Genomic DNA, 19,863 nt, shown 5'->3' with positions numbered 1-19,863 from the left:
TATTTAGCGAATTTCTGAAGTGATGCCGGACCACTAACAAAGACAATACTCCGTAAACGTTGAGAATAATGAGGAGAGGCTTGAGAACTTTGTGATTCAAGTTGCTGAGGTGCTACACAGATTGAAGGCGAGCTACTAGTTCGTCTAGTATCCCTACAAGTCTTGCAGCTTATCTCCAACTGATATCACTCAAAGAACTTATTGACTGGCACTGACTGACTGAGTAAAAGTAAGAGGGAGAGATGGTCTCTGCCTGAAGCAGGACAATCAGCCTTCTTATATACTATTTCAAGTGGGAATCTCCTTCCTAGTATATACAGGCTGAGTAGAGTCATTGTGAGTCACAAAGAATGCTGTAGAAATAAAAAGAATTAGGAGGAAAGCAGAGGAACAGAAAGGAAAGTAAAAGAAAGGCTCAGAATGTGGTAGAATATTCCTTCAGCTTCCTTCAGAATTGCTCAGAACCTTCCCCTCCTTTCAGCTTGGAATGCCCTAGACCTTGCCCCTTTCCTAAACATTCTCCATCCTTCCACTAAAGCTCCCTTCTATTCTACCAGATTCCACTGCTTTCTTTCCATTCCTTATTGTCTTGCCATGGTCTAGCCCTTTCTGAAATAGACCCTAGGCTCTGGAATCTGTCCCAAAAGCGAATTATAAGTATGAAAAGGGATAGGAAATCAAGTTTAAGTGGTAAAATACTCGAAAAATATGTAGAAAATCGGAATTAAATGTCCTGTCCCTTCCAGGTTGTTTCTCTTTTCTTTCTTCTAGTCAGATATTCTGCCCTCCATTCTACCATCACTATTTGATGCCTAACAATGTGCGAGCGCGACACCGGTGAGCTAGCATGAGAAGAAGAAGCAAGGTTTTTGTCTGAGGGTTGTCCAGGTTCATCTTCCACAAGTCTCAATGGTCCTGATAATGAGCATGGGTGTTCTCTAGGCACCAATACCCCATTTTTTACAGCTTTTCAGTATTCTTTGACCGTTTGGCATACTTAGGACCGACCGATCCCAATCCGTTTGGCAATCTCAGCCATTTGTCAGGTGCTGACTTTGCATTTAGACCTCTGCACAGTTGTTCAGAGCTGTTCATAGTTATCCTATGCATCTATCATCACTCTCAGTATTAGGGGCTCCCCATAGACTGTCGCGGCCGATCGCCAATTGGTTCAGTACACTTCACATGGTTGGCACATTCGGTCGGCTCCGGTGTCCTGAATCGGAGGTGGCCAAACACTCTGTTGACTCAGAACGGATCTGTCTTTCTATCTCTTATCGCCCTTATGCCTTTTGTTGACCTATCCTTCATTATCTTCAGAGCTCCCAAGTTTCTAAATGGTTTACCCATGTGGCATGTGGTTCTTATCTCCAGGTCCATGTGGACTCACCTTGGCAATCTCTCCACTTATTTAGACTTTAGAGTTATTGCTTCTTATCTTATAGTGTTTGCAACATCACTCCCTTATCTTCTTTACCTTTGATCACTCTTGGCACGCATTTCCAATTGCTCTATGCCTCTGCCAATCTCCTTATCTTGTACCTGTTCGGACTTATTATAAAAGAGCACCTATGGCATTGCAATACATCAGCTTTGGCTCCCCCCTTGTTCCAATTCCATTTGTGTGCTTATGTCCATAAGACTTTGAGCTATTGCCTTCCAACCCTCATTTGCATTTTGCCCCTTTGTTTGTGTTGTTGCATTTGATCGCAGTCCTCTGTTAGAGCCCTCGTCATCTTGCTCTCTCCCTCTCATCTAGTTTGTCATCCTCTGCCAGTGTCCAGTGTGGCCTTGCACCCATTCCCTCCCCTTTGCGTCCCGATCAAATCCCGATCAAACACCGACCAACCAACCAACCAACCAACTGACTAACTGACCAACCAACTGACCAACCAACTGACCAAATATTTTGATTTTGGAGTTGTTTGTTCGCCACACTCCAAACACTTTCAGTACGCTCCCTTGTTGGTTGTTGCACAGCTTATAGTTCCTTGCACACTAGAACCAGCTCCTGCACACTAGAACCAGCTCCTGCCTACCTACGCTTGTAGGGGTATTTCTTGGGTGTGTTTTGCACTCAGAGGCATCACTAGCATATCACCGATGAGGAGGGCTCAGCCAATGATGTTGTTAGAGGTAGAGGCAGACCGCACACATCTGAATCATCGTCGGATGCATATATGCCATCCTGGAAAGCGGTGTCATGTAAAGGTTCTATGTAAATGTTATTGAATGTATCACTTCATTGAGAGTGTGTGTTTGGAGTGAGAGAACATAAAAAAACTCACCCAGGGCTGCCAATTTGTTAGCTCAGTATCAGTGTCCTTGATCATGTCCCTGCATTGCATCCAGCTCCCCCAGGATCATAGATTCTTGGCATGTTTGCTTTGCAGGAATTGTTGTTGGTATTGCACGCATGTTCTGCTGATTCATTTGTTGAGCACAGATGTGTTGATAAATTGTGAAGCAGTGCTGGCAGAGAGAGGGGTTTTGTTTGTGGCATATTTCACAAGGGCAGTTTTGGAAGAGTGTGTTTGCATCCGTTCATGGCAAAGACATGGTTTCTGGAAAAAAAAAGGTGATGTTTTATTGAGGAATCAAGATTTACACCCTAGGAGGGAGTACGACTTGGAGAAATTTCGACACGTCCGTCGACGCGAAGGCATCACGTGCCAGCAGAAATAGATTGGTCATCTATCGAGCTGGATCGACTGGGGAATATTTGAGGAATATTCCCTCTCTGATATATTCGTGGAATATTCGTGGAATATTCCTTATATACCGGGTATATCCCATTGGGATATTTCAGGGCAATGTCCGGTGCTTGTCCTTCTTTGGCTATGCTTAGACTGATACAGATCTAGGTGCCTGCCGCATCGAGTCCTGAGGTACGCCTTCGAGATCGTTTCCTCAAAACCAACGTAGAACAACCAGAGTCTCCTGCGTAAAGTCTGTTATCATCAGGTGCATATCGCTTATGTTTCTTCACTTGGTTCACGCTCCTTCAACCTTGGTCGTCGACCTGCGGGGGTAATGGACCTGCATCGTCTCATATGATGCGGCAGAGGCGAGATGAATCATCATTTATTTATTAAACACGGTATCTGATGGCGCAGTTGGAGGGTCTCAAGAGGGTTGTAGATCATCTTATGATCAGCTGCGGTGAATCAAGCTTCAGATATCATAACAGGGACTTGGAAAGCTAGAGTTAAATACACTAGTCGAAAAGGGAATAATAATCACCCTTCAGAGCACGCAGAGAGTCAGGAAGAGCTGTTCATTCTATGAGAGTATGATCAGGAACACAGTGGATGAGTAACTCACCTTCGCTGCTGTCGCTGGTGGTCATATTAAACGCTCCGGATGCGAGTCTCATAGCCCACAGTTGCAATGATTCAGCGCCTTTTACAGGCTCCTCCAGCATCATTGCCAGTTCTTCGCCCTCCGCAAGAGAGAGATGGCGAAAAGCGAGGGGAAGAAAGTTGGTCCTCGCATGGTCGATGGAGTAGATCAGACCGCTCGAGTCGATGCGAAAGTTTCCCCAATGAAGGTCGTCGATGCAGAGCGAAAGCGGTATGCCGGCCTTCTCCGCAAAATCCACCCTCCATGGCCATCTTCTCGAGGCGAGAAGCTAGGGTAATTCATGTGAACACTTGGCCTGAAGAGTGCAGAGCACTACTCACAGCATTGATATGCTCCTCAAGGAGTTCGACCGAGCTATATGACACGGAGGATAGGGAACATGAGAACAGACAGTGCATGATAGGTCCTCCGTTGACTGGCCCCGGTGCCGATGTGGGACTAGGGATTCGTTGAAGATGTTTGACGGCTAGGGCAATTTTAGGAAAGTCGTCCCTGGTGCAATCTCGATCCCCGACGTGCTGCATCGCAATGTAGCCCACATTGTTGAGCCGGAACGCAAGATAAACAACCGGAACTCGCACGACGCTGTTATTGTCCTCGTTTACCTGCTTCGCGAGGAAATCCTGAGTGCGAGCCTCACTCATTCCCACTCCGCGACCCCACTTGACGACAGCAGCACCAGAGCCATCAGGCTGGTGTATGGTGATGTTCGAGGGGCCACCACCGTGTTTTAAGCATTCGAGTACTAGGTTCTCAGGAGATGGCAGCCATGCCGGAATACTGTCGTTCTTGAGAGTTAGCACTATAGACTCCGCCATCTGAAACAGAGAAGAACATCAGCTTTACGAATAACAAAATAATGAATGCATACTGATATAGAAATGTCTATTTCAAGAATAGATGCTAGCGGCTTCAAGATGAGTATGGAGGAATGGGGGATTGACAAGTGGAAGCGGATGAGGTTCTCGGGCTGCCCAGGCTCCTTCGCTTCCCTATGTATCCCGGCTGAGGACTGGCCGAGGACTGGCTGAGGTTAGCCGGGGACCGCATCCGGCGCCACGTCACGAGGCCTCACTTATCAGACACGCCTTCTAGTCTCCGTTGCTGACTAGTAACGCAGAAGATATGCGAGCCGCACGGTTGTTCCAAGCAGAGGTTAGTTCTACGACGCCACGCCAATGTATTCTACCAAGCAAGTAGGTGATGATGGAGCCGCACGATCGTTCCAAGCGGAGGCTGGTTCTACGACGCCACGCCGGGGTACTCTAACGAGCAGGTCGCAGGTAGGTCATGATGGAGCCGCACACTCGTTCCAACTAGAGGCTGGTTCTACGACGCCACGCCGGGGTATTCTAACAACTGAAGCAGGTAGGTAATGATGGAGCCGTACGATCGTTCCAAGCGGAGGCTAGTTCTACGACGCCACGCCAGGGTATTCTAACAAGCAGGTAGGTAATGATGGAGCCACACGGTCGTTCCAAGCAGAGGGTGGTTCTACGACGCCACGCCAAGGTATTCTAACAAGCAAGTAGGTGATGATGGAGCCGCACGATCGTTCCACGCGGAGGCTGGTTCTACGACGCACGCCGAGTGTTCTAACAAGAAGGCAGGTAACTGGTAGGTAATGATGGAGCCGCACGATTGTTCCAAGCAGAGACTGGTTCTACGACGCCACGCCAAGGTATTCTCAAAAGCGGGTAGGTAACTGGTAGGTAATGACGGAGCCGCACGATTGTTCTAAGAAGATATTGGTTCTACGACGCCACGCCGAGGTATTCTAACAAGCACGTGAGTTTTTGGCTGGAAACTATCGTCTCGCTCTATGTGACTTCCAAATCGACAGTATATAAATGAGGACTGCACCTTCGAGCACCATCAGACGATTCCTGATCTCTGCTACTGCACATATCGCTCCTGTAAATCTTTTCGTGAAACATTCCCAGGGTGAGATTGACTAGTCCTTGCATGCATAATGGTGCTCATCGCCTGGGTATTTTCTGTGCTCCCTGGATTTATCCTCTAGATGTCCCTCTTCGGTCGTTATTATCGCCAGGATCTCACCGACGAAGTCTTGTCGTTGGTCGTTCAGGGCGGAGTCATCCGTGTTGAAGTCATGAATGCGGGACCGATGGCCGGTCTCGGTCTTAGCGACGCTGACGCTGCTGACCGTGGTAAGATGAAGAACCATTGGAGGTTCGCCGCGGTACTCAAGGATGACAATGGTACCTCCTATGGCACCACCTTCGGGGTCGATCCCGAAAATCCCGCGAGCGTAACTTCTAGGCAAGCTCAGGGAGGTGGAAGCAGCAACGATGCCGCTAGCGTCTGATCTGACAACGACCATTTTGAATTCCACGAGGACGAACAAAACGCTGATTTCGTAAGAAGCAAAGAACCTCCCATGTTGAACAAGGACGTGGTGTGGAAGGACATTGACAGATCTGGTACCGCGGTCGTTCGTGCCTTCCCTATCATTCGTTCTGCAAGCGGTGTCCCCACTGGAAGCAAAGGCAAACCTCCCATGTGGAGCGACAAGGAGGATTTCGAGCATATAGTTTCTCTTGATAAATCTGGTGCTTCGATTGTTCATGCCCCTGCTGGTATTCGTTCTGCAAGCGGTGTTTACATCCGCCAACGTGCCGAGGGGACGCCCCAAGCAGGTATCTTCGGATTGAGAATCAGTGAATATTACACCCCCTCCGATAACACTTTCGCCGTTTTCCACATCCCTGTCACCATTGAGCGTTTGACTCTCGGCGAAATCTTGTTGACCTTTGAAGAACAGGGTATGTTCCCCTTCTTTTTCAGGAAGCTGGATTTTGCTATATTTGGATGCCGGGACTTCATGTGAGCGTTTCGAATCTCCGAGTAATAATACAGCATTGACATGATAATTCATGCGATTATTCCAGTTTCAACGCGGTTGCAAGGCTCATAGAGAAAGGCTACACGGACGGCTTCGTGAAGGAGGAAGAGAAGCACATTTTTGAACTCTTGAACTTCCGCTACTCCCGTGCCCGCGAAGATATCGTCGGTGCTATGACACTCAAATCGTCAACCAAAGCTCGCTATTTTGAGAGCGCTGTGGATCGGGCTGTCTGGCCCCAGGGTTTCATTGCTGCCGTGGATGACCGTGTCAAGTTCAACTAAGAATGCTTAGCTATGCCTCGACTCTGATTACGTTCTGAATGTTTGTGACATGAAATTCGCGATCCTAATATCGTCAGAAACCCTGTAACATGGTTTGTACTTACTCGCGAATTGTATGAGAATCAGCGCTTTTGTTGCCAGCAGCTCGATATTTCTATCACGGTTGTCTCTGATTTCACTGAAGAATATCGAAACGATCAACCTTTCTCAGCACCCTCTTCGCCGGTGTGACATACAGCGTGTCTCCGCTTGTTGCTTGCCCTCCCCGCACCCGCGTCCGTCGTGAGTTGTGAGTTGTGAGCCGTGCTGACTGAGTGCGCGGACAGGGTCGTGTTCGCGCTGTTCTGGCTGTCGATGCCGAGCCTGTCGAGCGCGCGCATCGGGCGGCCGCTCGCGATGACGCTGTGGCTGTTCACGCTCTCGACGGCGTGCCTCGGCTTCCAGATCCGGTAGACTGTCACCGCACTCGTCGACCACCGCACGTACCCGGGCGGTCGGGACGCGTGGCTCGCGGGGCATGGCGCGGACGCGAAGGACATGGTGCTGAACGTATTGTGGGTGCCGCACAGTATTCGTGTCCATGCCCGCGCGGACCTCGTCATCGTGAGTGTTTGGGTTTGGGTCGCGAAGGGTTGGGGGCTCATGTTTGGTTTTGTCGGGACAGATATATCGCTCGTATGTCATATTCAGCCACAAGCTAGCGGTCGTCATTCTGCCTATGATGTTCGTGGCTACAGTCAGTTAGTCCTCCTCTCTTCCAGATTTGATGCGAATCAAGGAGGTCGCTCACGGCGTGCCCCGCAATCACAGGCTCATTGTACCTCTACAACCTGACGCGCTCGTAGGACGCAGAGCACGAGATCGCAGACTTTGCGATCACGTACCGGACGAGGTCGCTCTCGCTGGACGTGATCCTGACCTTCCTAGTCATCGCGCGGCTGCTCTTCATCCGGCGCAAGGTCGGGAAGCTGCTGTCGTAGACCACAGGCGGGCGCTGGCTGGATAAGTCGGCGTCGCTCGAGACGGCGACGGCGTTGGTGTGGATATGCTTAGTAAGCGTAGAGAGCCCGCTGCAGTCCGACGAGGGCATCTCATCGTGAAGGAGGTGCTACCCTGCATGAGTGTGCATCTGCACGAGCTGCCCGTGGCATTCAGCCCGAAGTACAAGCCCAAAAATCTTAGCTTCATCTCGCGGCCGGGCGACCTGGGGAGGGGCGAGGTATGTGCAGTTTCATTGGACCTGGAGCGCACATCGGAGAGCGACAGCGTATCCGAGCGGGCTATCCCAGAGAGCAAGCTCGCATCCACTCTGGAGACTTACCTTACTTTCCACTCGCCACACCCGCCCTGTTCTTTCACCGACGCCAATCTGTGCACGGTCCTGCCTCGGTCGATAGGCCCGCAGCCCTAGTCGATTATTTCCTCGGGACTTCACCAGTCATGCCCCCCCAGCGCGCTGCAGCGCAACTCTGTGCGTCAGGAACGGCAGTTCAGTGCGACTTGCCTGATATTCTGTCGTCGAGCTAATTTTCATACTGTCGTAGGTATCGACGAGAAGTGCACCTGCAGATATTGTGCACACCTGAATCTCTAGGTTGCTATATACGTGGCCCCTAGGCGTTTGCCGTTGGAAAGCGGGTCCTAGGCAATGTGATAGAGTGTGAGATCATATTATGGCCATTATATGGACTTATAGTACTCATTCGCGTGAGTGTTCTAGGACCAGCTCAAGAAAAGAAATGCAGATATTGGGATTGATGAGCACACATGGGCGCCTGTGCAGCCTGCAATGTTCGTTTGCGGAGCATAGTGGAGGACCGTGAAGATCTAGCGAGGAAAGGGTGGGACATATCACGATAGTGAAGTTGTGGGTTATACTCAGAAAATGATGGATACTTACCCTTTCAAGGCAAGAATAGCCGAGGTCACTCACATGGTGGTTGGGTTGAAAAAAAGAGGGGCATTGTCGTTGAGAGTTGTTAAGCGTCGGGACACGGCAGTGGCCGGTGGGGCCGGGGAAGACCGGTGGCCCGACTCCCTTGCAAATGTTAGCAGCTGGCGGCAGACACTGCAGGCAGCTGCAGACAATGGCACACACATCGATAACTCTTCGTCTGCAGCGGTAAACTTGTCAATCACATCCATCTCCTGATCGTCAATTCCGACCGCGCGACGGAACGGAGCATCTGTCGGGCAGATTCACTAGGGTATGTTCAGCAGGAGCGCGATACTGGTCACTGTTACATGTTGCATGATGCGCTACACAATAATAGAACAATTTGCGATATACCAGGCTCTGCATCAGAAGAAAGCTGAGCAAGGATGAGAGAAGAATATCTATTTGTGTGTGTTGTGCGACGCGTTGTCCAGCTTGACGCTCTCCGTCACCATCATCAGTTCAGACAGTGAGGATGCATCGACTGGGCGGTGTCGGCCTCGCTGCCTTCGACCGACAACAGCAGTCCCAGCGGTCCTTCGCTGCGCTCTCCACCACCCTCTCCCAATCTCAGCTCGACAACCTCCACACCCAGCTCGCCCAGTTCCGCGCCGCGCTCACCCACTTCGCCACGCACCGCCGCGCGGACATCCGGCGTGACCCCCGCTTCCGCCATGCGTTCCAGCAGATGTGCGCGACGATCGGCGTCGACCCCCTCGCGGGCCCGCGGCGCGGCGGCTGGTGGGAGGAGGCGCTCGGACTCGGCGACTGGCAGAGCGAGCTCGGCGTGCAAATCGTCGACGTGTGCGTCAGCACGCGCGAGCGCAACGGCGGCATCATCGAGATGGGCGAGCTCGTCCGCCTCGTAAGTAGGCTGCGCGGCGTCGACGGCGGCGCGGTCTCTGAGGAGGACGTCGTGCGCAGCATCAAGTCGTTGCAGCTGCTCGGCGCAGGGTACGAGGTGATCGACTTCGGGGACGGGAGGAAGATGGTGCGGAGTGTGGTCAAGGAGCTCGATAAGGCTCAGATGGTCGTCCTTGCGCTCGCGCAGGAGCACGGTGGGCGGGTAGATGAGGATCTGCTGGTCTTGACGCAGGGATGGACACCGGAGCGTGCAAAGGCGACGTTAAGAAATATGCTTCTCCGAGATGGGACTTGTTGGGTGGATGATCAGGATGGTCCAGACGGAATGGGGCGTTCATACTGGGTTCCGTCCGCGATGCATTGGGACGAATGACACAATTTGCAGCAAGTCGCAGGTCAGTTTGATTCTTCGTTCATGAAGAGGCCGATCGGTATATTATATCCAGTTCAAATGTTGTAGCAGACATGTATTATTGTATCATTAGCCTCCGCACATGCTATACATCAATCATGGACGATTTCTCTCTAAATAGTCCAATTTGCCTATTCAGCAGAGACCAGTAGACTATAAACTTCGATCACTTCACTGAAGGTGTGAGACGCCCCATAGACTTCGTCACCGGAACGGTGAATGGCTACATGCAAAATGCTTGACGTCTCCGATGGCTGCGAGGGTCGGTTCTTCGCCTTCTCGATCTTTTGATCTTATGAACTATATAATAGTATTCGTGACCGGCATCATCCCTCTTAAGAGGCTACATACTCTCGAGTGAAATGGGAGGGAGGAGGCGCGAGCGCCCCCGCCGTGCCATTAGGGTCACCAGAGGTGAGACGAGTCGTCAGCTATGACGCAGTCGGAGGGTCTCAAGAGAATTTCAGACGATATCATGATTAGCTGCCGTGAATCAAGCTTCAGACATCAAAACAGTGACTTGGAACGGTTTCAGAGCTAAATTGTTCTAGTCGAAAAGGGAATAATAAACACCCTCCAGTTCACGCAGAAAATCAGGAAGAGCTGATCATTTCATAGGCGTGAAGACGAGGACAAAGTAGACGAGTAACTCACCTTTGCTGCTGCCGCTGGTGGTCATATTAAACGCTCCGGATGCGAGTCTCATAGCCCACAGTTGCAATGATTCAGCGCCTTTTACAGGCTCCTCCAGCATCATTGCCAGTTCTTCGCCCTCCGCAAGAGAGAGATGGCGAAAAGCGAGGGGAAGAAAGTTGGTCCTCGCATGGTCGATGGAGTAGATCAGACCGCTCGAGTCGATGCGAAAGTTTCCCCAATGAAGGTCGTCGATGCAGAGCGAAAGCGGTATGCCGGCCTTCTCCGCAAAATCCACCCTCCATGGCCATCTTCTCGAGGCGAGAAGCTAGGGTAATTCATGTGAACACTTGGCCTGAAGAGTGCAGAGCACTACTCACAGCATTGATATGCTCCTCAAGGAGTTCGACCGAGCTATATGACACGGAGGATAGGGAACATGAGAACAGACAGTGCATGATAGGTCCTCCGTTGACTGGCCCCGGTGCCGATGTGGGACTAGGGATTCGTTGAAGATGTTTGACGGCTAGGGCAATTTTAGGAAAGTCGTCCCTGGTGCAATCTCGATCCCCGACGTGCTGCATCGCAATGTAGCCCACATTGTTGAGCCGGAACGCAAGATAAACAACCGGAACTCGCACGACGCTGTTATTGTCCTCGTTTACCTGCTTCGCGAGGAAATCCTGAGTGCGAGCCTCACTCATTCCCACTCCGCGACCCCACTTGACGACAGCAGCACCAGAGCCATCAGGCTGGTGTATGGTGATGTTCGAGGGGCCACCACCGTGTTTTAAGCATTCGAGTACTAGGTTCTCAGGAGATGGCAGCCATGCCGGAATACTGTCGTTCTCCAGAGCTAACACTATCGACTCCGCCATCTAGTCAAGAAAACACAGAAAATTAGCCATTCGAAGAATCAAATAATGAATTGCTGAGACGAACGGTTCCGGGCTTGTACCCTGAGTTTCGTAATGTTGCTAGCGGTGTGCCCACGATCCGTGTCGCAACGCGACGGTCAAGTCGGGGACAAGCGACGCATCTGATTGCAATGCAAGATCCTCATCGACGTCGCACGAGGATGTCAAGGCCTTCATCGATATGATCATGTGCCAGAACATTCGACACCTCGCCATGTCATGTCCTTTGCCGCCATTATCGAGTGAACTCACAACTGAGGAGGGTCCAGAGGGCTGTTTGCGTTAGTTTGTAGCCGATCAGTGCTCCTGCCTTTGCCATGACGCTTTTCGTGCACGACATTTAACTGAACGTTCTTTCGTGTTTCTGTATTATCTTTAGAACGACCCTGACCGTCTTTCGGCCTCCAAACTTGATGTGTTGAGTTAATCCCTGATTTAGGCTCCCTTTCATCTATCATGTCACCTCGAGAATCACTCACTATCTCGACTCTCGAAACCTCCATCCGCCTTAGATCCTATGCTGGTATCTTACATCGACTGCTTGTCGTCAAGATTCTTCTCGGAGATACACATTGAAGGATATACTGCGACTTCATGTCCGCAAATTACCTGTTATTGCCGGCAAGCGGGCTTACGGCGACGGTGACATCAGGAGTCCGTATAGTAGCTAAAACAGCCTGTACAGCAGCACTAGAGCACTAGAGCCCAAAAGGAACTGCCGGAATTGGCAGAGTCCACTAGTCATGATTTCGGACTAGTGATGTCTTGAGAGTCATCCCTAGATGCAATCAATATCACACCTGCTCGTTTCGGATTTCACTTCTAAAGATGTCTTGAGAGTTAACTGTTTTCTGGCCACTCTCAAGAGCTATCATATAGAAAACCTTCCCAAAGCATACTCTAGGCAGACTTACTTGTCTAGAGAGCCTTTACAGACAACACCGGCTGAATCCAGATAAGAATTCCCATCCAACTAATCAATCAGCTCATTGCTCCGATAATCATTGTATCAAAATCAGGTTATAACATTGCTATCAATATGGATTTGCAGGCTCTTGTAGGTCTTACTGCTCTAGGGAGCGAGTGACAAAGTAGCAAAGGAGGGTAAACTATAAGGACAGTATAGGAAAGCAAGACGAGACAAAAGTAAGCAAAATGCGAAATAAACATGGAATTGTAGAAGAGTAGTGGCTTAGTCAAGATCAATGGATACCGTGGATTCATTGCCGTTGTCATTGTCATTATTTGGTGCAGACATCTGCATCCTATGCAAAAAGTCAGAAATGGTCAAGACAAGACATTGTTACTTACATCCCACATTGCTTCCACTCAAGACACATATTTTGAAAGAATTGTCGAGTGTGTTCTTGCGACATGATGGCATCCAAAGAAGTTGCCAGCTTTGTGTACTTTGGACCATATTATTTGGCCTCAAAAGGCACACATGTAAACCAGCCATTGTCAAGCCACTCTTGAAAAGCATTGCGAAGCTATAGAAAAATCACAAACGGTCACAAAAAACGTGGAACATAAGACTTGCATGACCATACCACGGTGGCAATCAACACAATAGCCTTGGGTGGTACCCCATCTTTGAAAACATCAGGGAAGACCCTTCTGAGGCCCATCGAGCATCCCGTCTTGAAGAGAACTGCAGTACAAGTGTCTCGAAGAAGAATTCTAGAAAAATTAGTGCAGCGGCCCTAGACAAAAGCAAGGACTATAGCAAACCAATTTCAGAGATTAGAAGATGAACGAAAGACCATTGCGTTAGGTGGGCCTTGTAAGAACTTGTACTGTTTAACAAGATCACCACCTCCTTTTTCATGAGCATTGTGTACGCAGTGTGGCTGACCCTCGAATCAGTCAGTGCTGGTATATAATGATTTTGGACCTAAATGCGTGCGGCCTGCTTGATTTCTCCATGGAAAGTAGATCCTTCTTGGTAAACCTTTGATATCATTAGTGCACGTTCACGGGCTTATATATTATTTACTAATTTGATAACATCCACAGATATCTGGGCATCTGTTGAGGCAAGGGAAGGTCATCATCAATCACCCTTTGTAATATCACAGCGACACTCACCGTCTTTGATCACAGACTGATTGTTCCTCTGCTCATACTCCTTGACAGTGGCGGAGATGCAGGCGCATGCATTGTTGAGGCCGTCTTTGTATGTAGGAAATGCATTGCAAGTTAACAATGTCAGACAGTGCAGGAGTTTGGCATGGCGGACAATAGACTGCCAGACCGGCAAAAAGTCTTCTAGTTGCACTTTCGAATTAGATTCCAAAGTCACATCCACACCATTCTCAGCGGTGCGTTGATGCTTCATCTTCCAACTCCTTCTATGATGCTTTCCTGATGTTAGGGAACAAGTGGCTTGAGCCAATGAACCGGGCCCTTGCTGATGAGAGCCAGTTACTACCGGTATGGCAATGCCATTAGCCGTGATTGATGCCTAGAGTACCTGAGGGTTAGGAGCTCTTGGAGCCAAATTCCATTGCCAATGATCAGCGAGCACATTGGAAGCAAGGCCATTCATCTTTGGACACCCAAACATCATTAAATGATCATTATAATAAGAAGTTGAACATACCTCCATTCTGTGCAGGCTAGCATTGTCGTCATGTTGCATATCAGGATGTTGAATAGAGGAAGTTTGCTGTATACACACAGGTCAATAAAAAGAATCAACAAGCAGTGAAAATGTATAGGAATTGCAGTGGTACGTGGTTCCCGGCTGTTGGCGGTACTGTGTTGCTGCTCCTTGTACTCAGGGGCCTAGCAAGATTACTATAGATAAGGGTAGCTTCAATTGATGTCTATGTATGGGAAGGACATGGGTGTTGTTGATACCCCAAGATTGGTGCTCTTCTTCGTTGCCTTTGTAGTCCTCTTCATTATCTTTGGATCCTTCGTCACTTTCATCCTCTTCATTATCATCGTCCTCGTTGTCTTTATATGGATGCTCAGAGCCGGATGTAGTGCTTGCTGGCTGAAAGACATGAGGCATGGGAGAGGCATGCGGCGCTTCACCTGCTAGACTGATGTTTGTTACGGTGAGGTGTGATGGTGATGCTGTTCTACTTTAATGCTAAATGGACGAGAAGTAAGCAAATGGAGCCACAGGTTGCACTGATCAAGAAAGCGGCTGTGTGATCCTAGCAGAATTGCTTGAGTGGGAAGATGGTTTGTGAGCCAAAGCAAACAACACAACAATATGACCCAAGTGAGACATACCTATCTTGATGCAGGGTTGGAGCAAGCTGTTGCTCACCTGCTTGCAAAGCTGGGTCAATAGAGAGATCATCGAAGCCATGTTGATGTTGAGATGGCACAACATATGGCTGTGACGGGGTAAGCTTTATATTTGGATTACCATACATTCGAGTATCTTGAGAGAAAGCTGAAGGAGTTAAAAGATGAGGAATGTGGCCTAACAAAGGGGCAACTGGTGCCGGAGTTATAAGAGGAGGCGGCTGTGGAGGCAGTCTCACTGATGCAGCTGCCTTAGACTACTTGCCATAAATTCAAAGGTATGATGAATACAGATTTAATATGTCCTACCTTTCGCTTGTGAGGTCTTTTTGGCATTAGCGCCATTGGATTAACTGAAGGAGCATCTGTAGTTTCAGCTTGCACTGCTAAGCTCTGGAACTTTGGATTGACGCCACGAGTCCTGGGTAGAGATATGATGTTCTCTACATGCTCCAACTATATAATAGTGCCCCCTTGGCCTTGGGTGCTACGGCTTGATTGTCTGAGTGCCGGTTTAACTGTTTCAGACATGGTGGGCCTAAAGTCACTATTTGCCTGTTGGTATTGATCATTGGATTGATAGATCTGAAGACCTAGAAGACAATCAGAGTTCTCAGGAAGAATAGATAGAGGCACATGCATACCGGGAAAGGTCTCTGGGGTGAAAGGCATATGTGAATCAAAAGGGAGAGAACCAGAGTCGTACAACAGATGCAGCTCCCAGGACCTTATACGAACAGCTGTGGATGGTGAAAGAGATGGGTCTTTGAGAAAATAGAGGACAATGAGCGTGATTTTGAGAGTCCAGCTGCAACCAAACAATTGCAGCACTGGCATACTGCTAGTGTAATAGTGAGGTGAGTGGAAGGCTGTGGAACTACAAACGTTGCAACTAGGTCAAGGTTTCAACTGCAGCTGACTTCGCTAGGGTAAGTAAACAGATCTTCATTTCACATAGTAAGTACACGTATCCTACACTTTAGATATTTAACGTAGATGACAATGCTCTCGAGAAGAACATCCTTGAAAGGACCATCTCTGCGGCCTCGTGTACAATCCAACTTTTGAGCATTGTACTGCCAGCAAGGGTTTCTATCTGATGTATAATTTATTAATATGGCTGCAGGTGAGGAGATTGAACAGACGTTTGGTACCCTTTAGTATATTCTCCCATTGTCAACGAGTGGAGTGCTCGCTGATGTGACTTGTCGTTCTGTCCAGGCAATTGCGATCGTATACTGTGAGGTCGTGAGGCAGGTAACGTATTAAGTGTGTACGGAGGGCCCAGACAAAGATAGTACATATGTAATTAGGGGGCAGGAATGAGGGTGGATAGCCAGTGTCAATCTCGACAGTAATGAAGGTCTGCACCCAAGTCCGAGTCCCATGCTTGTTAACAAGAGATCCAGCATGTTCATGCCCGCCAAATAGCCACAGGTCATGGCGCTGCCCACGCAGAGGTACGGTGCACAGTGCTGTTCAGAGCAGCTCAAGACGAAAACGTGTATGGAGGAGGACTTTGTCCAGCAAGCGTCTAAGGTAGGGCATTCTCCAGGAGAGGGACATGAGAACAGGCACATCATGCAGCACATTCCGTGCCCCACGAAGGCCTATGCATGTGCCAGATATGATAGGATCCATGCCGTCGTCTCCTTCATCAGCAGGAGCAGTGTTTTCTTGTCCGAGTCACTGATCTTGCTGCCGAACCCTTTCTGATCGCCAAGCTATGCCTTGAGGCTGTAGACAAATGATGAGAGCGAGTTTAATGCCTCGGTGCATGCGTGGGAGGCTTTATCTTCAGAGGCGAAGTCTTTGGCTTCCTTAATCATGCACTCGATCTCTTCCTTAGAGAGACGGCCCTTTTCATTGGTGATCGTGATAGATTCGGATTTACCACTGTCAATTGGCAAGCTAAGTAGTGATCTGATTGAGAAGCGACTGTGGTACTTATATTCCCTTGTTGGCAGCAGAGACCTTCATGATACCATCTGCACCAACCTCGAAGGTGACCTTTTAGGAGACAAGTCAGCATCTTGCTGGAGTATATCAACGTAGCTGCACACCTCATCAATGTCCTTCTTCTTGACACCAGCATCCTTATGAACCTGCTTAACAGGCTTCATTGTCTTATAGAAGAGGTTCAAGTTTAGCTCCTCAAACTTGGTGTGAGTAAACAACTTAGAGAAGTCATTGCCATTTTTGAACACCTTGATTTCAATGTGGGTGCTCTGCTGCGAACTGAGATTGCACTTTGCCTTTTCAACCTCACACTTCAGTTTTCCCATGGCTCAGAGGCTAAAGGTCACATTAGTGCTGGTCTGCTTCTTATACTACTTAACGAGGTAGTCGATGACATGGTTGTCAAAGCCCTCACCACCAAGATGGGTGTCACCGGCTGTGGCCAATACCTCGAAGATGCCCTCATCGATGGATGGGAGGCAGACATCAAAAGTACCACCACCGAGATCTTAGACAATGATCTCAGACTCGCCACCTTTCTTGTCAAGGCTGTATGTAATAGCAGCAGCAGTGGGCTCGTTGATGATATGGAGGACAGTGAGACCAGTGATGACATCACTCATTTGACCTAGTGGATTGACGAGAACAGCATGTCGGTGACTATGGAGGAGCTCAAGGAAAAGCTCACTAAGGTGCAGGCGGTCGTGAACCCAATCACGAGCAAGATGTATGAGAGTGTGGGTACCAGATTGAGCTACAAGCCTGGTCTGGATGATGAGCAGGAGCCATTCCACTTGTACGACAAGCTTTAGTACTTGGTGTATACAATTTGGGTATTTTCAAAGTAATTATTAGAACAGATTTTTGCCCATCTAGAGGCCCCATTAAGAACTTGTCATCTCAATTGCATCAATGTCAACTAGAATGAACAGCCATTAGATTTTGAGTGAATGAAGTCATCTCCTTTTCACGCTCTTGCTTAATAGCCCAGTTTGCTAGGTATATGACATCACCTACCTCAACTATTGTCTTGAAAATTAAGTGCAGCTCGGATGGGCGGATGGTTGTGGGAGGGGAATACCAAGTGCCGTGTTGTATCAGCAGAAGATATTGCGAGGAGGATGTAATCCACTCGTTCACTCCTATCCAAACAGGAGCCCGGAGCACCACCACACATGAAGGACCTCCCTCGTCATGAATCATCCATGGTCAATATTGTGAAGAAAGAGGAAGACTCATGTATCTGCTATTCCCTGTGTGTATTGACAACATGATTGATCATTGGATGGCTTAACCATGGCTCTTCCTGCTGACAGCAGCCTTTGGATGACTGTCCAAATCATGACGTTGAAAGCTTGCGACAGAATCTGTAGGCGCATCAGTTGAAGTCTGGAACAAAGGAACCTAAAAGGATGAGATCAGTGTGGTGGGTCATATCCGGAGATAGTGATACACTTGCATCAGCTCAAAACATACATCTGGATATCCGAGTGCTTGATCAGAGGATGTAACATAGAACATTGAAGAGAACAGCAAGAAATGGCAGTGTGTTGAGTGTGGGATCAAGGCCTTGTGGATGCTGCGAGTTACAAACACGTTGTGATTATATAGATGTAAGCGGCCAGCACAGGGAGAGCTCACTAGCGACTCGTTCTCTACGATGCTCATGGCTCCTGAGTGCTCTTTCACATTTAGTTTGTCGTCTCTCATCGTTCTTTGCTACTCACGCAGCCCAGTTCACAATACAGTTCTTTAGCATGGCATGCTAGACTCAGGCACACCAGACTCAGGCGTGCCAGCCTCGACATTCACTACCTACTCTAAAACACCCTCATTGGTTTAGCTACCCAAGCTGCAGCAAGATGTTTAGCTCCCAGTTGGCAGTCGCACAGCATCTCAACAGCCGTTTTTCGGGCTGTATGACCTGGGCTGTCAACCTTGCTATGTGTGCTTCACTCAAATTATTGACTGCAACAGTGATCAATCCAGACACAAGACGTGATAGAGATATCAATATGGAGGAGCCGTTCAGCCCTGCAGCTGAACATGAATGGATGTATGATGCTGAGGATATCAATTTTACAGCACCAAATCATGTCCCTATCATACTCCCATCTTCTCATATCAATTCTGACTTCCCTCGTGCCAACACCGTCATCTGGGAAACCACCTCCTTGTCTTAAGCTCTAATTAGCCATAATGGATGCTATGCTGTACTAAATTGTGAAAGATTAGGATTAGACTTTTTTAGCTTACCCCCCCCCATAAACCTGATCTAATGAGACATGATTATGCTAAGCTATGCTAAATTATGATCATTTAGGGTTAGAGTTTATTAGGTCACACTCCCTCTAATTTGGATTGATCAAACATAAATGCACTTTAATTAGTGCTGATGAGAGCAAAATTAGGTGACAATTAGGCAAAGCATTATAATTTATTATCTATGATTACTTGTTATTATGGCTATGGAACATAATTAGGTCACAGCATCCACTGCGCAGCACCCGATCGTGAATGCAAGCAGAAACTAGCGGGGCAGGAAACAGGGAGCTTACTGGAACTTCTCTAGCACCTTGAGCACCTCGACGAGCTTGTCTAGCTCCTCCTCACCCTCTTCATCCTCATCGCCCGTGCTCTGCCGGGCCTAGCCAAACTCGAGTGTGTCCTCCTTGTCCAACTCGACGGTGTCGCCCTTGATGAACTCAAAGCATCCTAGCCTCTAACACTGTTTTGAGAACTGATTTGGCCTTCCATGCCGCGACAGACACCTCCGCAGTGTTATAATAGTGTTGCGATCGAGTGAAGAACAACGCTAGCTCGATGCTATCTCTCTCTGTTCCAAAGCCCTCACTCCAGATCAAAAACTGAAAGGTTCATTAGGCTTCATTGACATCACAGTGGTATCAATCAACTCACCATGGATGCTAGGTGTGGAGGAGAGCTCGTAGCAGGCCTTCCATCTGAGTCAAGATGCTCCAATGTAGCTTGTAATTAAGCAGGTGGCGAAGTTGAATTGAATTGATGAAGGTGAGTGGGAACAGGGGTAGATGCGGCTGGAGCAGGACTGCTCTGAACTGAGGGTGGTGACGAGAAGAATGAGCGATCGTAGGAATATCACGGGTGTGGTTGGAAAGGATGGGGACTGTCCTGATGATGATTGTGGGGTCGATGGATGCAGGTAGTATCAATTGGTGTTGGAAGCGGAACAAGCGGGTAGTCATTAGCACCAAACAAGCAATCACATAGTCGGAAAGGGTTGTTAGACTGCATTGTGGACTACGAGAGAGGTCAAGGGTGGCTGACACACTGTCAGAGATGTCGGCTGAGAAAAAAACCCTGAGGGGAAATAGAAGGCTTTATAT

At 48.7% G+C, this 19,863-nt stretch overlaps 12 protein-coding genes across 12 annotated transcripts; 3 read left to right on the top strand and 9 right to left on the bottom strand.

Annotated features, from left to right (window-relative positions):
• Positions 1-3,217: 3,217 nt before the first annotated feature.
• Positions 3,218-4,181, bottom strand: HETIRDRAFT_330290 (uncharacterized protein; the record flags this gene model as incomplete). The annotated part of the gene is made up of 3 exons (XM_009554045.1): positions 3,218-3,273; positions 3,325-3,631; positions 3,684-4,181. The coding sequence occupies 3 exons, from the start codon at positions 4,179-4,181 to the stop codon at positions 3,218-3,220; spliced, it is 861 nt and encodes a 286-aa protein (XP_009552340.1).
• A 1,205-nt stretch (positions 4,182-5,386) lies between these two features.
• Positions 5,387-6,513, top strand: HETIRDRAFT_455685 (uncharacterized protein; the record flags this gene model as incomplete). Its single annotated transcript, XM_009554044.1, has 3 exons — positions 5,387-5,635; positions 5,723-6,210; positions 6,276-6,513. The coding sequence occupies 3 exons, from the start codon at positions 5,387-5,389 to the stop codon at positions 6,511-6,513; spliced, it is 975 nt and encodes a 324-aa protein (XP_009552339.1).
• A 197-nt stretch (positions 6,514-6,710) lies between these two features.
• On the bottom strand, positions 6,711-7,603 carry HETIRDRAFT_106706 (uncharacterized protein; the record flags this gene model as incomplete). The annotated part of the gene is made up of 3 exons (XM_009554043.1): positions 6,711-6,950; positions 7,000-7,225; positions 7,398-7,603. The coding sequence occupies 3 exons, from the start codon at positions 7,601-7,603 to the stop codon at positions 6,711-6,713; spliced, it is 672 nt and encodes a 223-aa protein (XP_009552338.1).
• A 1,321-nt stretch (positions 7,604-8,924) lies between these two features.
• Positions 8,925-9,803, top strand: HETIRDRAFT_481615 (uncharacterized protein; the record flags this gene model as incomplete). Its single annotated transcript, XM_009554042.1, has 2 exons — positions 8,925-9,697; positions 9,760-9,803. One exon carries the CDS (start codon positions 8,925-8,927, stop codon positions 9,684-9,686), a length of 762 nt encoding a protein of 253 aa, XP_009552337.1. The 3' UTR covers positions 9,687-9,697; positions 9,760-9,803.
• Positions 9,804-10,272: 469 nt separating this feature from the next.
• HETIRDRAFT_422709 (uncharacterized protein) lies at positions 10,273-11,236 on the bottom strand (the record flags this gene model as incomplete). The annotated part of the gene is made up of 3 exons (XM_009554041.1): positions 10,273-10,328; positions 10,380-10,686; positions 10,739-11,236. 3 exons carry the CDS (start codon positions 11,234-11,236, stop codon positions 10,273-10,275), a joined length of 861 nt encoding a protein of 286 aa, XP_009552336.1.
• A 2,020-nt stretch (positions 11,237-13,256) lies between these two features.
• HETIRDRAFT_422707 (uncharacterized protein) lies at positions 13,257-13,916 on the bottom strand (the record flags this gene model as incomplete). The annotated part of the gene is made up of 3 exons (XM_009554040.1): positions 13,257-13,303; positions 13,364-13,739; positions 13,878-13,916. 3 exons carry the CDS (start codon positions 13,914-13,916, stop codon positions 13,257-13,259), a joined length of 462 nt encoding a protein of 153 aa, XP_009552335.1.
• Positions 13,917-14,442: 526 nt separating this feature from the next.
• Positions 14,443-14,884, bottom strand: HETIRDRAFT_329475 (uncharacterized protein; the record flags this gene model as incomplete). The annotated part of the gene is made up of 2 exons (XM_009554039.1): positions 14,443-14,796; positions 14,849-14,884. The coding sequence occupies 2 exons, from the start codon at positions 14,882-14,884 to the stop codon at positions 14,443-14,445; spliced, it is 390 nt and encodes a 129-aa protein (XP_009552334.1).
• Positions 14,885-14,995: 111 nt separating this feature from the next.
• HETIRDRAFT_330113 (uncharacterized protein) lies at positions 14,996-15,376 on the bottom strand (the record flags this gene model as incomplete). Its single annotated transcript, XM_009554038.1, has 2 exons — positions 14,996-15,132; positions 15,184-15,376. The coding sequence occupies 2 exons, from the start codon at positions 15,374-15,376 to the stop codon at positions 14,996-14,998; spliced, it is 330 nt and encodes a 109-aa protein (XP_009552333.1).
• An 887-nt stretch (positions 15,377-16,263) lies between these two features.
• Positions 16,264-16,437, bottom strand: HETIRDRAFT_54019 (uncharacterized protein; the record flags this gene model as incomplete). The annotated part of the gene is made up of 1 exon (XM_009553573.1): positions 16,264-16,437. A coding segment is annotated over one exon (174 nt), but the record flags the coding sequence as incomplete, so codon positions are not given.
• Positions 16,438-16,486: 49 nt separating this feature from the next.
• On the bottom strand, positions 16,487-16,824 carry HETIRDRAFT_422704 (uncharacterized protein; the record flags this gene model as incomplete). The annotated part of the gene is made up of 2 exons (XM_009554037.1): positions 16,487-16,549; positions 16,603-16,824. The coding sequence occupies 2 exons, from the start codon at positions 16,822-16,824 to the stop codon at positions 16,487-16,489; spliced, it is 285 nt and encodes a 94-aa protein (XP_009552332.1).
• Positions 16,825-16,893: 69 nt separating this feature from the next.
• On the top strand, positions 16,894-17,310 carry HETIRDRAFT_106703 (uncharacterized protein; the record flags this gene model as incomplete). Its single annotated transcript, XM_009554181.1, has 2 exons — positions 16,894-17,049; positions 17,131-17,310. 2 exons carry the CDS (start codon positions 16,894-16,896, stop codon positions 17,308-17,310), a joined length of 336 nt encoding a protein of 111 aa, XP_009552476.1.
• Positions 17,311-19,203: 1,893 nt separating this feature from the next.
• HETIRDRAFT_422703 (uncharacterized protein) lies at positions 19,204-19,420 on the bottom strand (the record flags this gene model as incomplete). Its single annotated transcript, XM_009554036.1, has 2 exons — positions 19,204-19,365; positions 19,418-19,420. The coding sequence occupies 2 exons, from the start codon at positions 19,418-19,420 to the stop codon at positions 19,204-19,206; spliced, it is 165 nt and encodes a 54-aa protein (XP_009552331.1).
• Between the last annotated feature and the right edge of the window lie 443 nt (positions 19,421-19,863).

Source organism: Heterobasidion irregulare (genome assembly GCF_000320585.1).
Source record: "Heterobasidion irregulare TC 32-1 unplaced genomic scaffold scaffold_12, whole genome shotgun sequence".
In the NCBI taxonomy this organism is placed as follows: Eukaryota; Fungi; Basidiomycota; class Agaricomycetes; order Russulales; family Bondarzewiaceae; genus Heterobasidion; species Heterobasidion irregulare.
The sequence above is the reverse complement of the archived record's forward strand: the minus strand, read 5'-3'. Positions and strand labels throughout refer to the sequence as shown.